We start from the raw sequence: 13,862 nt of genomic DNA, 5'->3' as shown, positions 1-13,862 counted from the left end.
CAAAACCCAGTCCAAACCCCCATCTCTCATGAGCATCAGTCGGACCTGTGGGTACTTTTGGAGTATGTGGATGGATCTTACCCACTGCGGGACATCAGGCAGGACTTCCTGAAGCTTCTGAACTCAGGGCTTTTAAGTGCTCTGTGGTGCCCATGTGGACAAGTAGGGCTACAAACAGGTGATGCTGCATGTTAGTCCACCTCCGTTTAGGGTCAGAAGTTCTGGATTCTATGATCAGATGGAATCTTGGGCAGCTGTTGAACTTCTCTGTTTCTTAGTTTTATTCATTTACTGCATGGGGATTATATCAGCCTTACTTACCTTGAAGATCTTTATGAGAATGCAATGAGATTTTTTTTAAAGAATATATATATATATATGCATTATTAATTATCATTAGACTGGGGCTTCAGCATAACTCCTGGGTACTCTGAAAAGTTTTATTATTTAGAATCAGCCCAGGCTGATTGCTATTCCCTGCTGCTGACTTCTTTTTAAAATAAACCTTTTATTTTAGAATATATATATATATACACACACACATATATGTATATATATATTTTGGCCCAGCCCCACGTGGCTTGCAGGATCTTAGTTCCCCAACCAGGGGTCGAACCTGGGCCCATGGCGGTGAAAGCATCAAGTCCAAACTGCTGGACCACCAGGGAATTCCCTTAGAATATATTTAGATTTACAGAAAAGTTCCAACAGAGAGTTCCCATACGCCCTTCGCCCAGTTTCCCCTAATGTTGACATCTTACATAACTATGGCCCATTGTCAGAACTAAGAAACCAATATTAGTACATTAAGGTGCATGTGTCTTTTTGAATTATGGTTTTCTCAGGGTATGTGCCCAGTAGTGGGATTGCTGGGTCATATGGTAGCTCTATTTTTAGTTTTTTAAGGGACCTCCATACTGTTCTCCATAGTGGCTGTATCAATTTACATTCCCACCAACAGTGCAGGAGGATTCCCTTTTCTCCACACTCTCTCCAGCATTTATTGTTTGTAGATTTGTTGATGATGGCCATTCTGACCAGTGTGAGGTGATACCTTATGGTAGTTTTGATTTGCATTTCTCTAATAATTAGTGATGTTGAGCATCTTTTCATGTGCCTCTTGGCCATCTGTATGTCTTCTTTGGAGAAATGTCTATTTAGGTCTTCCATCCATTTTTTGATTGGGTTGCTTGTTTTTCTGATATTGAGTTGCATGAGCCGTTTGTATATTTTGGAGGTTAATCCATTGTCTGTTTCTTCATTTGCAAATATTTTCTCCCATTCTGAGGGTTGTCTTTTGGTCTTGTTTATGGTTTCCTTTGCTGTGCAAAAGCTTTTAAGTTTCATTAGGTCCCATTTGTTTATTTTTATTTTCATTGCTCTAGGAGGTGGGTCATTTGCAGCACTATTTACAATAGCCAGGTCATGGAAGCAACCCAAATGTCCATCGACAGATGAATGGATAAAAAAGATGTGGTACATATATACAATGGAATATTACTCTGCCATAAAAAGGAATGGAATTGGGTCATTTGGAGAGATGCGGATGGACCCAGAGACTGTCATACAGAGTGAAGTAAGTCAGAAAGAGAAAAACAAATATCATATATTAACGCATATATGTGGAATCTAGAAAAACGGTACAGAAGAACCTGCTTGCGAGGCAGAAATAGAGACACAGATATAGAGCACAAACGTATGTACACCAAGGGGGGAAAGCAGGGGAGGGATGAATTGGGAGATTGGGATTGACATATATACACTATTATGTATAAAATAGATAACTAATGAGAACCTGTTATACAGCATAGGGAACTCTACTTAATGCTCTGTGGTGACCTAAATGGGAAGGAAATCCAAAACAGAGGGGATGTATGTATACATATAGTTGATTGACTTTCAGAAACTAACACAATATTGTAAAGCAACTATACCCCAATAAAAAAAAATAAAGAAGATAAAAACAATAAAATATACTAAGATTAAAAAAATATTAGTACATTAATGTTAACAAATATAGACTTTATTCAGGTATCACCAGTTTTTCTACCAATGTCCTTTTTCTGTTCCAGGACTCCATCCAGGTACCACACTGCATTCAGTCCTCACATCTCCTTGATTGCCTCTGGTTGATGATGGTTTCTCTGTCCTTCCTTGTCTTTCACTGATTGACAGTTTGAGGAGTACCAATCAGGTACTGTATGGACCACCCCTCAATTTGGTTTTGTCTAACATGTTTTTTTCATGATTGGACTATGGATTTTGGGGAAGAGTGAAGTACTCTTCTCATCACATCATATCAGAGGTCCACGTCATCAACATGACTTATTACTGGTGATATTAACCTTAATCACGTGGTTAAGATGGGATCTACCGGATTTCTCCACTGTAAAGTAACTCTTTTCCCTTCCCATTCTCTATTCTTAAAAATAGAAGGAAGTCACTAAGTCGAACTCACATTCAAGGGAAGGAAAATTGTTTCACTTCCTGAAGGGGGGAGTATCTACATGTATCATTTGGAATTCTTCTTCTTCTTTTTTTTTTTTTTTGTGGTACGCGGACCTCTCACCACTGTGACCTCTCCCGTTGCGGAGCACAGGCTCTGGACGCGCAGGCCCAGCGACCATGGCTCACGGGCCCAGCCGCTTTGCGGAATGTGGGATCTTCCCGGATTGGGGCACGAACCCGTGTCCCCTGCATTGGCAGGCGGACTCTCAACCACTGCACCGCCAGGGAAGCCCTGGAATTCTTCTTTAAGGAAAACTTGTCTCTTTGTTTGTGTTCAATTTTATTTATTTATTTATTTTTTGGCCATCCCGCATGTGGGATCTTATTTCCCCAACCAGGGATCAAACCTGTGCCCTCCCCCCCCGCCCCCCCGCAGTGGAAGCATGGAGTCTTAACCACTGGACCATCAGGGAATTCCCATGTGTTTAATTATTTTATACTTTGGGTTAAAATCCAATATGATGTTGTCTATTTTGTTGCTCTAAGTGTTCCAGCTTTGGCCCCTGGGAGCTCTTCCAGTTAGTTCCTTCCCACATCCCTTGGACATACCCCCATAACTGTGGGTCTTTCTATCTTTATTTCTGTTTTGAGCACTTTCTGACTTTCTGGCTCTAGAAGACGTTCCAGGTTCATCTTATATATTCATTGCCCCAGCCAGAATCAGCCATTTCTCCAAGGACCCTGGTTGCTATTTTGGAAAATGATATTAGAAACCAACAACTGGGCACTGAGTGTGCTTTTTGTTACTGGTTGATGCTGATTTCTAACCAAATAATTGAAAATATTTAGAGCCAGAGAGATATGGGTTTTTGCTACCCGTATTACTTTGGGCAAGTTACTATATCACATTGGATCTGTTTCCTCATCCACGTGTAAGAATAATGAACATCACTCAAAGGGTTGTTGTGAGGTCAAGGGAGATAATATTGAAGGAACTTTCTATTTCTGATATTAGAGAGCTAGGTTTTCTTTTTCTACACCTTTAAAGCATCAATGATCTGACAATACAGTAATGCAAAAAATTAAGGGAAAATGGGAACCAAGAGAAATAAACAAGTAAGAAAATTGCGTTTGCCATGAAGGCATTTGCCATTTCCAGCAAATCTGAATTTTCACTTTGACAGCCACATGGTGATTGCGGTGGAGCAGGGAGTGATGACAGTGAAAACCAGGCCCAGCACTAAGCAAGAAATTTAATAGACAGTAAGCTGGATGCCAAAGAGCTATAACCCCGGGGGAGGGTAAAGAAATTGCTGCCCTTATCTGAACCCTCTGAGTCTTCCAGAAAACCTCAATTTGGTTTAGGGTGGGTCTCAAGCTAAGAGTCCCTTCAGACGCCTTGCAAGGGGAAGAAGATACCTTCAATTTGCCCTTCACATTAATCTTACAAATCATTTTCCAAGGACAGTGACTAGTACACATCTAGGACATCTTGAGCACTCAGCCCCAGAGGACGCCATGTGGGGCAGAAGAACCATCTAGTGGAGCCCTGTCCAGACTGCAGAGTCATGAGAAACGAGAAATGGTTGTTGTTTTAAGCCACGAAGTTTTGGGGTTTTTTGTTACATAGCAATAGATAACTGAAGTATTTTTATACATGCTTTTTTGTCATAATTGCTGCCTCCTAAGAAGGAAAAAGATTCTTCAAGGTTCTTCCGAGCCCATTATAGTTTTGCTCCGGCAGGCTTCTCCAGGTTTGTCTATCAGTTAAGACTTCAACCAAACTGGTCTTTTCACTGTTTCTTAGCATGTCTGTCCCAAGTACTCCCATTTCTATGATTTTGCTCACTTCACCAACCCCATCTGAAGGCTCACCTGCATTTCCCCCTCCTCAGCTGAACCACCGCCTCCACTTTGAATCTTCCCCTCTTCCAGGTCTAGCAAAGAACGCCATTAATTCCAAAGTGACCTCTGTCTTCTGCACTTATGCTTGTGGCCAAGTTCATTGGAAAGGTCCACTCCCTCGTGTTGTTGTGTTATTTGAAGGCAGTTTCGTGTCCCCAGCTATAATGAGCTCCCTTGAATGCAGAGACTGAGGATATACCTGTCTGTGTTTCAGCATCTAACAGCGGGCCTGGAAGAGGGAGGGAACCCAGAAAATGTGTTGTATAGATGATTATGCTGTTTAACAGTCTTCTTCTAAAGCAGCATTATGGTGATGATTCACTGGCTCTATCTTCATTTTCAGGTGCTCTGTGGCTGTCACACTGAATTCCCATTGCAACCACTGACAAAAGTACCACCAGGCCTTTTTTCTAAATATAAAGAATGAGTTAATAGGCTTTCGTAAGAAGTAAGAAAATGAAAATCACTTCATACCTCTTTTTTTTTTTTTTTGCCAGCACTTTTGATTTCTTCCTCTCCTTTACATGTGAGAAGTTCATACACGGTGAATCACCTCCCTGTCACTTAAACTCTGAAGTGTAATATGATCACAGTAGGCAATGAAACCATGTATGTGAAGTCTCAGAGGCGCAAAAATTTGTGAGTGGAAACCGATAAAAGACCGGCAGGACTGTTTTCTAAGAAAGCAAAGAGCCGACAGCTGAGGCACGAAGGGTTTCTTCTGCACCCCAGGGATTCTTACCTGACGCCTAATCTTCATGCTGGCCAGGGGAGTCAAATATTTATGTTCTAGATACCAGGCTTGCTCCTGGAACATCAATTTGGTTCCATATAGCAGACAAAACTAAGGGGTGGGGGAAGAGGAGAGAAATGGAAAAATATGTTAGAAAACACAGAATCTAAGGAGGTGAATGAGAAATAGCATAATATTACATTTCATAAGATCATAAAAGTTAATACATACTTACTGTAAATGGTCATATTTTGTTTTTTTTAATTTTTATTTCATATTGGAGTATAGTTGATTAACAATGATGTGTTAGTTACAGGCGTACAGCAGTGATTCAGTTATACCCATACAAGTTTCTATTCTTTTTCAAATTCTTTTCCCATTTAGGTTATTACAAAATATTGAGCCAAGATTTCTGTGCTATACAGTAGGTCTTTGTTGGTTATCTATTTTAAATATAGTAGGGTGTACATGTCAATCTCAAACTCCCAATCTATCCCTCCCCCTGCTTTCCCCCTGGTAACCATAAGTTTGTTCTCTAAGTCTGAAAATGGTCACATTTTGGACATGCAGTATATGTTTTATATTTTGAAACCACTCTATGGAGAAATTTAAAGCATATATAAAATTAGAAAAAATAGTATAACCAACTTCCATGTCTCCATCCCCCCAGTTCAACAAATATTAACTCACAGCCAGTCTTGCTTCATCTACAATCTCATCTAATTCTTCCCCATCCCCAGGTTACTTAGAATCAAAGTCCACTCATAATATATTTAAAAAAATAAATGTAATATTTCTGTTTGCTTTCTTTCTTGATTCATGAAAGAATATTCTTTTTTTTTTTGCGGTACACGGGCCTCTCACTGTTGTGGTCTCTCCCGTTGCGGAGCACAGGCTCCGGACGCGCAGGCTCAGTGGCCATGGCTCACGGGCCCAGCCGCTCCGCGGCATGTGGGATCTTCCCGGACTGGGGCACGAACCCGCGTCCCCCGCATCGGCAGGCGGACTCCCAACCACTGCGCCACCAGGGAAGCCCATGAAAGAATATTCTAAATGCCCATTCTGAATAATATCATCTTGATATTTTCCATTGAGCATGGTTTGATTAGACTTTCATAAAAATAGCATTCCTCATTTGCATTTTGTTTCAATACGTTTTTCCTATCACGTTTCTGAAACCGACACGCAGACCTCCGTCATGACATCAGTGGCATCCAGCAATAATAGATGAGTTTTCCTGTATTAACAAGTAACTTTTTTTTTGTATAATGCCAAAAAAAAAAAATACACTCAAATTGCCTATAGCAACTACAAAAGGTAATGATGCAATGCATTTAATTACTGTTTAGTAGTGCTTTTTATTTGAGCATTTCAAAATATTAGTAAAAGTGTCATATTTCTATGAAGGACTTAAATAAAAATGAGGTAAATGTAGAATTGTTAAATGAGAATTTCAGAAGTCTTTACAATGAACAAGTAACTTTTAAGTTAACTATTCTTTAGCATTTCATATTTAATAATTCCAAAATTATACAAACATAGAGATAATAGTATAAGGTACCTCCAAGTCTATATCATCCAGCTTTAATAGCTGTCAACTCATAGCCAATCTTGTTTTATCTCTACTCCCACCTGTTCCCCCCTTTCCATATTATTGTGAGGCAAAGTTCAACTGTGATCATCTCTAGGTTTGGAGGGAAGAGAGCTATGTCGATCCTGGAAGAGAAAGCTATGTTGACAAGGTCCCCTTAGAGGAGCTGTGACCTTCAGCCAAGGAAAACAGAAACCCCAAGGTGATCCCACAAGAAGGCAGGCAGGGGGCAGGGATATCCCAACCTCATTCTCCTCCCCATCTCCAGTCTCTAGCTGGGGCTTCCTGTTCTCAGAACCTAACTGGATCCAGAGGGCAAGGATTCCTCTGATGCAAGTTACATAGATCAATTTCCTGGGCCCAGAGCAGGGTGGAGAAGGGTGGAGAGTAGAGCTGGAAAAGCAAAGGGAGGATGTCTGGAAAAATCCCATCTCTAACACCCCCAACAGGTGGTCATCCAGCCTTAGTCCAGTCCTATCTCAAGTTCAAGTTCACCTGGTCCCACACAGCCCCGACTGCTGACACCATTCCCACGTTTCATCCCAGAGGGCCAGTGTCACACTGTGCTGCCTATGTCTGCTCTGCCCTTCTGTCGACTCCTGACTTGTCCTCCTGTTGACAGTCTGTGGCTCTTGTGTATCTGATGCTCAGGGCCACTTTTCTGCCTTTGAACTTTTTCTTTTCTCCTTGAACACAGTTCGGACTCTCCTTTGACTACCCTCTTTTCTTGTCCTGGGAAACAGGCGTCCAGGTTCTTGGTGGTGACCAGGACACCACCTGGAGGTCCAGATACCATCAGCCCAGCCTCAGGTCCTCAAATGGAACCTGAATGTGTTTCCTTTTACGTTTCAGAGATGGGAGCTCAGTGCATTAAGAGGCATCCAGTTCTCCAACCCACTGTTTGAAGAACCATTGCATACTGAACCACTTGCCTATGTGGAACATGAATTTATGGATTGATTGTTAACTCTGTCGGAAAGGGACCTTGTCCTGCTCGTCTCTGTATGCCTAGGGTCTGGGAAAAAAGCTGATACACTGTAAGAGATTGGCTGACATCCAATTTCCTGTATACCTCATAGCTATTAATCCTGTAACTTTTGCTGCCTAAGGAGCAAAGCAGGAGTATATGAAAGTATCCAGATAACAACCCTTAACAATTTAAAGATAAGTTTCACATCTCTGCTTAGGCGTTCTTTCTTCAGAGGATCAGCCTTCACAGACTGCCATTTTCTCACAATGCAGCTTCCAGCTCTTGCGCCACTTTGGACCTGGTGGCCTCTTCTAAATGCTTAATTCTCTCCTTCAAGGTGTCTCACGGGACTGAACACAGTGTCCAGATGTTTTCTCATCGCTGTAGTGTCAGTAGCACCATCGCTGTCCTGGTTTGGGACTCTATACTTTTACAAGCAAAGGAAGATGGAATTTGCTTTTATGACAGTCACAGGTTTTTTGAAGAAATGAGTGAAAGAATACCATGCAATTTGGTTTACATCAAATGTTTGCTCAGTTAACACTCCTACTATGCCTTTTCTCCTATGAACCGTTTTCAACCAACCCATACATACACATACACATCCCTAAAGGGATGACTTTAAATTTATTCTCTTAAAGTATCATCTTGTTGATATGACTTACCTCAAGTCCCCCAAATCTCTATGAATATTAATTCAATCCTCAAGTCCCCCAAATCTCTATGAATATTAAGTCAATCACCTCATGTGTTTATGTCATTTACAGATGTGTCAGTCCCACCTTTGTCTTTATATCATAGAACTCAACTGATAGGTCTATATCTTTTCAATCAAGTATTTGAGAATCTATTTAACAGACTCTCATCTAACTCATATTTCTCTAGCTTGTACATAAGGATAGCCTAAGAGTCTGGAAAGTGCTGTGCAAAATCAAGATACATCGGGCTTCCCTGGTGGCGCAGGGGTTGAGGGTCCGCCTGCTGATGCAGGGGACGCGGCTTCGTGCCCCAGTCCGGGAGGATCCCACACGCCGCAGAGCGGTTGGGCCTGTGAGCCATGGCCGCTGAGCCTGCGCGTCCAGAGCCTGTGCTCTGCAATGGGAGAGGCCACAGCAGGGAAAGGACTGCGTACCACAAAAAAAAAAAAAAAAAAAAAAAAAATCAAGATACCTCAACTTCCCCAGATTTTGTCTTCTAGCAACCTGATTAAGACAGGAAATAAGATTAGGTTAGCAAGGCTTAGCCACAGTGAGCACGGACCACTCTCCTAGTGACCATCTTTTTCTAATCACTCATAAACTATCTTGAATAGCCTTTTCTAGCATTTTAACTTGGATTTATAAATTCTATAGTTTCCCCAATCTATTTTTCTTTCTTTGTTTTTTTTAACGTGGACATTTGCTCATTTACAGTTTCCTGACATCTCTTTTGTCCTCCTTGGTTTCAAATGTCTCACAACTGTGTCCTTCCCAATTCAGAGAGAAGATGGGGACATTCTAGGAGACAAGTATGTCTGCTTTCTGTTTGCATTTATTAACATCAAAGCTTTCTTCCCCAGACCAGGTATCTGTCTCTTCAAACTCTGAGCGTAGCTAAAAATAGCCTTTTAAATCTTCATCAGATTATTTGTCAAGCCTCACATTATGGTGGGATTTGACCATCCTGACATTTACTAAATGCTACCCTTTTGTATTTATCCCTGGACAAGCATCTCCCCCCATCACCATGCTTCTCATTCATATAGCTTCCTTAGACTTATGGCCATCAGAGAGTCCTCTCTACACTTACCTCGGTTTCTTTAAATGTGTCCCAAATTACACCTTTTTTTGGTATCTATTGTATTGTCAGAGTAATATTTTACTGTTTTTCTTACTCTCAAGCCCATGTGCCCCTATGAAATCTCTGCCCATAGAATCATAATAACCAATATTTTTTAATCACCTACTATGTGCCAGGCACTGCAAGGTATTTTACATTCACCTCGTTTAGTCTTCACAATAATCCTGAATGTAGCCATAACTCCTGGACAGAGTAAATGGAGAAGCTATTTGAGGAACTGAAAAATAAATATTGATAGTAGGCAGATTTGGGAAGAAGACTAAAATTCAAAGTACCACCAAACAGGTGATGAGTTTAGTTTTTTTTCCTAGTCTTCAAGCTGCTTGTCCCTGGAGACAGGCGTGCATCAGACCAAGATAAATAAACCCCAGATTCTGGAAGGAGGATAGAAAAGGGAGCCCTGGGGAACCAGAGAGTACCGAGGAGGTCATGGAGTCGGAGGGCTTGGGAAAGTAAGCCCATAAAGTTGTTTATGAACTTCTGGGCTCAACCCCAGGTGTACATACACGGATCTAACACACATCAGTACAGAAAACACTTTGAGAACTGAACTAGCAAACAGATGAAAATGCAGGTGCCAGACTGGCCACCGTGTGGTGCATACGTGGGACAGAACAGAATAGTACAGCAAAGCCTTTGAAGACTAAACTGACATTGAAACCACAGTGAACAGAAGGTGAATTGCAACTTGCAGCCCAAACAACCAGATACATTCATTGCTAAAACAAAAATATTAACGTTCTCGATGGGATTTAAACAAGACCCAGGATCTCATAACATAATATTCAAAATGTCTAGGAAATGGGGAAGTCCCTGGTGGTCCAGGGGTTAGGACTTGGCGCTTTCACTGCCAAGGGTCCAGGTTCCATCCCTGGTTGGGGAACTAAGATTCTGCAAGCTGTGACGTGCAAATACCAAAATGTCCAGGAAATATTTTTTTAAAGTTCAGCATGTGAAGGACAAGAGAAATGTAACTTGCCTAGGAAAAGATAATCAACAGACACCAACAGAAAAATGACACAGATGTTGGAATTATCTAGCAAAAGCCTTAAAACAGCTATTATAAAAATTTTTCAACAAGTGATCACAAACCCTCTTGAAACAAATGGTAAAGTAATGTTTCAGCACAGAAATAGAAGATATAAAGGAGAATCAAATGGAAATTTTAGAAGTAAAAATTACAATGATCAAAATAAAAATGGGCTTAACATCAGAATAGGGGAAACAGAGGAGAGTCAGTGAGCTGGAAGATAGAATAACAAATTATTTGAACAATAGAGAGAAAATAGACCGAAAAAAAGAACAGAGCCTCAGGGACCTGTGGGACTATGGCAAAAGAACTAACCTCATGTCACTAGAGTCCCAGAAGGAGAAAAGGAAGAATGCAGGGCTGAAAAAGTACTTGACAACTTAATGGCTGAACAAGTCCTCAAATTTGGGGAAAACCCCCAGAAATATGCAGGTTTCAGAAGCTTGGTGAACCCCAAACACAATAAACACCAAGAAATCCATGCGTAGGCACATCATAATCAAACACCTTGAAACTAAAACAAAGAAAAAACCTTGAAAGCAGCCAGAGAAAAAATGGTGCATTACCTCTAGGAGAACAATGATGTGAATGACTGAATTTCTTATCAGAAACCATGGAGGCTAGAAAGAAGTGGAATAACATTTTTTAAGCACTTAAAAAGTATCAACCCAGGATTCTACATTGAGTAAAAATATCCTTCAGGAGTGAAGATGAAATAAAGATATTGTAAAGATGAAGAAAAACTGGGAGGAATTGTTACCAGCAGACTGCTCTATAAGAATTGTTAAGAGTGTTTCAGTCAGAAGAAAAATTATACTAAAAGGAAACTTAGAACATCAGGAATGGAGGAAGAGCAACAGAAATGGTAACTATCTGGGTAAATATGCTAGACTTGTCTTCTCTTGAATTCTTTTAAAATGTGTGTAATGACTGAAAACAAAACATAATATTGTCTGATGTGGTTTCCTATGTACGGAGATTACTTATAAAATGCCTACGATATACAGAGGAGAGAGGGCAAAAGGAACTCTATGATGGTAAGGTTTCTTCATTCCACTTGAAGAGGTAAAATATTTATTTTAAGCAGACTGTAAAAGTGCAGTCATATATTGTAATCCCTAAAGCATCAACAAAAAAGAAAAAAACGATACAAAGAAATATCGATAATTCAAAATGAAATCCTGGAGAATGCTCAAACAACCCCAAAGAAGGTATGTGCTATAGAATGAATGATGGCCACCAAATGACATCAGGTCCTAATTCCTGGAATCTGCAAACATCCTAAGGAAAAAGAATCTCTGTGTGTGTGATCAAGTTAAGATTCACAAAATGAAGAGACAATTCTGGATTAACTGGGTGGGCCCTAAATACAATCACATGTATCTTTATAAAACGCAAACAGAGAGAGGGTCCATAGACAGAAGAGAAGGAAGCAATGTGACCACAGAGACAGATATTAGAGTGAGGTGGCCACAGGTCAAGGAATGCCAGCAGCCACCAGAGGCCGGAAGAAGCAAGGAATGAATTCTCCTCTACAGCCTCTAAGGACAGTGCAATCCTGCTGACAGCTTGATTTTGGCCCAGTGATACGATTTCAGACTTCCAGCCTCCAGAACTATGAGAGAATAAACTTCTGTTGTTACAATCCACCAAGTTTGTTGTAATTTGTTATAGCAGCCGTAGGAAACTAATTCAACATATAAGAGAAAGTAAAAAATAAGACTGTCCTTATTCACAGACAATATGATTGTTTACATAAAAAAAAAAACCCCACAAGAAATCTGCCAAAAAACTCAAAACCTCTAGAGTTAATAGTGAGCTTAGCAAAATCATAGGATACAAGGTCGACATACAACATGTCAATTGTATTTCTAGATATTAACAATGTACCATTAGAAACCAATATTTAAAACAATCTACCCTTTACAGTAGCTTCCCCCAAATGAAATACTTAGGTATACGTTTACAAAAACATGTATATTATCTTTATGCTAAAAACTGAAAATGCTGATGAAAGAAATCAAGGAAGAACTAATAAAGTGGATTGGCAAGGTCAACATAGTACATTTGTCAATTCTCCCCGAAGTGATCCATAGATTTTACATAATTCCAATAAATATCTCAGCGGATTTTTTGCTGCTGATAGAGACAAGCTAATTCTAAAATTTATATGAAAAATCAAAGAAACTAGAATGGCTAAAACAACTTGCAAAAGAAGAAAAAAGCTGGAGGAATTACTCTATTTGCTTTTAAGACTTGCTATAAAGTTACAGTGTTCAAGATAGCATGGTTTTGTCAAGGGACAGACACATAGATCAATGGAACAAAATAGAGAACCCAGAAACAGACCCATGCAAATATGCGTGAATGAGTTTGATAAAGGTGCAGAAGGAATTCGATGGAAGAAGGACAGTCTTTTCAACAAATGATGCAGAAACAATTGGATAGCAACAGTCAAAAGATATATAACATTGACCTAAACCTCACACCTTATACACAGATTGGTTCAAAATGAATCATAGATCTAAATGTAAAACATAGAACTCTAAAACTTCTGGAAAAAGATATGGGACAAAATCTTCATGGCCTGGGGTTAAGCATATATTATTAGATATGACACCAAAAGCACAATCTATAATATAGGAAAGTTGATAAATTGGACTTCATCAAAATTTAAAAATTTTTGCTTTGCAAAGGACTTTAAGAGAATGAAAAGACATGCCACAAACTGGGAAAAACATTTGCAAATCACACATCCAACAAAGAACTTGTACCCAGAATTTATAAAGAACTCTCAAAACTCAACAGTAGGAAAAATTATCTGATTTTAAAATGGGCAAAAGATTTGAACAGACTTCACTCAAGAGGATATACAGATGGCAAAAAGGCACATCAAAGTATTTCAACATCATTAGGAAACGCAAATTAAAACCAGATGTTATATTCCTATATCCCTATTGGAACGGCCAAAAAAAAAATACAGACAATACCAAGTGCTGCTGAGGATGCTGAGCAACTGGATCTCTCATACACTGGGAATGTAGTAGCTTTGCAAAGCTAAATGTACGTGTACCATATGCCCCAGTAAATCCACTCCTAAGCATTTACCCTAGAGCAGCGGCTCTCAGCTAAGGATGACCTTTGTCCCCCAAGAGACATTTGGCAATTACTGAAGACTTTTTGGCGTCATAACTGGAGAAGTTCTACTGACATCTAGTAACTAGAGGCCGGGGATATCGCTAAACACCCTACGAAGTACAGGACAGCACTCCCACAACAAAGAAGTACTGACCCAAAATGTCAATATTGTCAAGATTGAGAAATTCGCTCTAGAGTAAGAAAAATT

The 13,862-nt window shown here is 40.0% G+C and overlaps 1 protein-coding gene across 1 annotated transcript in view; it reads right to left on the bottom strand.

Annotated features, from left to right (window-relative positions):
• The window catches only part of ACOXL (acyl-CoA oxidase like), a 382,696-nt gene that overhangs the window by 34,405 nt on the left and 334,429 nt on the right, over positions 1–13,862 (bottom strand). The window contains 1 exon segment of the mRNA XM_073791125.1: positions 5,096–5,197. Coding sequence (XP_073647226.1) covers positions 5,096–5,197 — 102 coding nt within the window.

This window comes from Tursiops truncatus, chromosome 14 (assembly GCF_011762595.2).
Source record: "Tursiops truncatus isolate mTurTru1 chromosome 14, mTurTru1.mat.Y, whole genome shotgun sequence".
NCBI classification, from domain to species: domain Eukaryota; kingdom Metazoa; phylum Chordata; class Mammalia; order Artiodactyla; family Delphinidae; genus Tursiops; species Tursiops truncatus.
The sequence above is the reverse complement of the archived record's forward strand: the minus strand, read 5'-3'. Positions and strand labels throughout refer to the sequence as shown.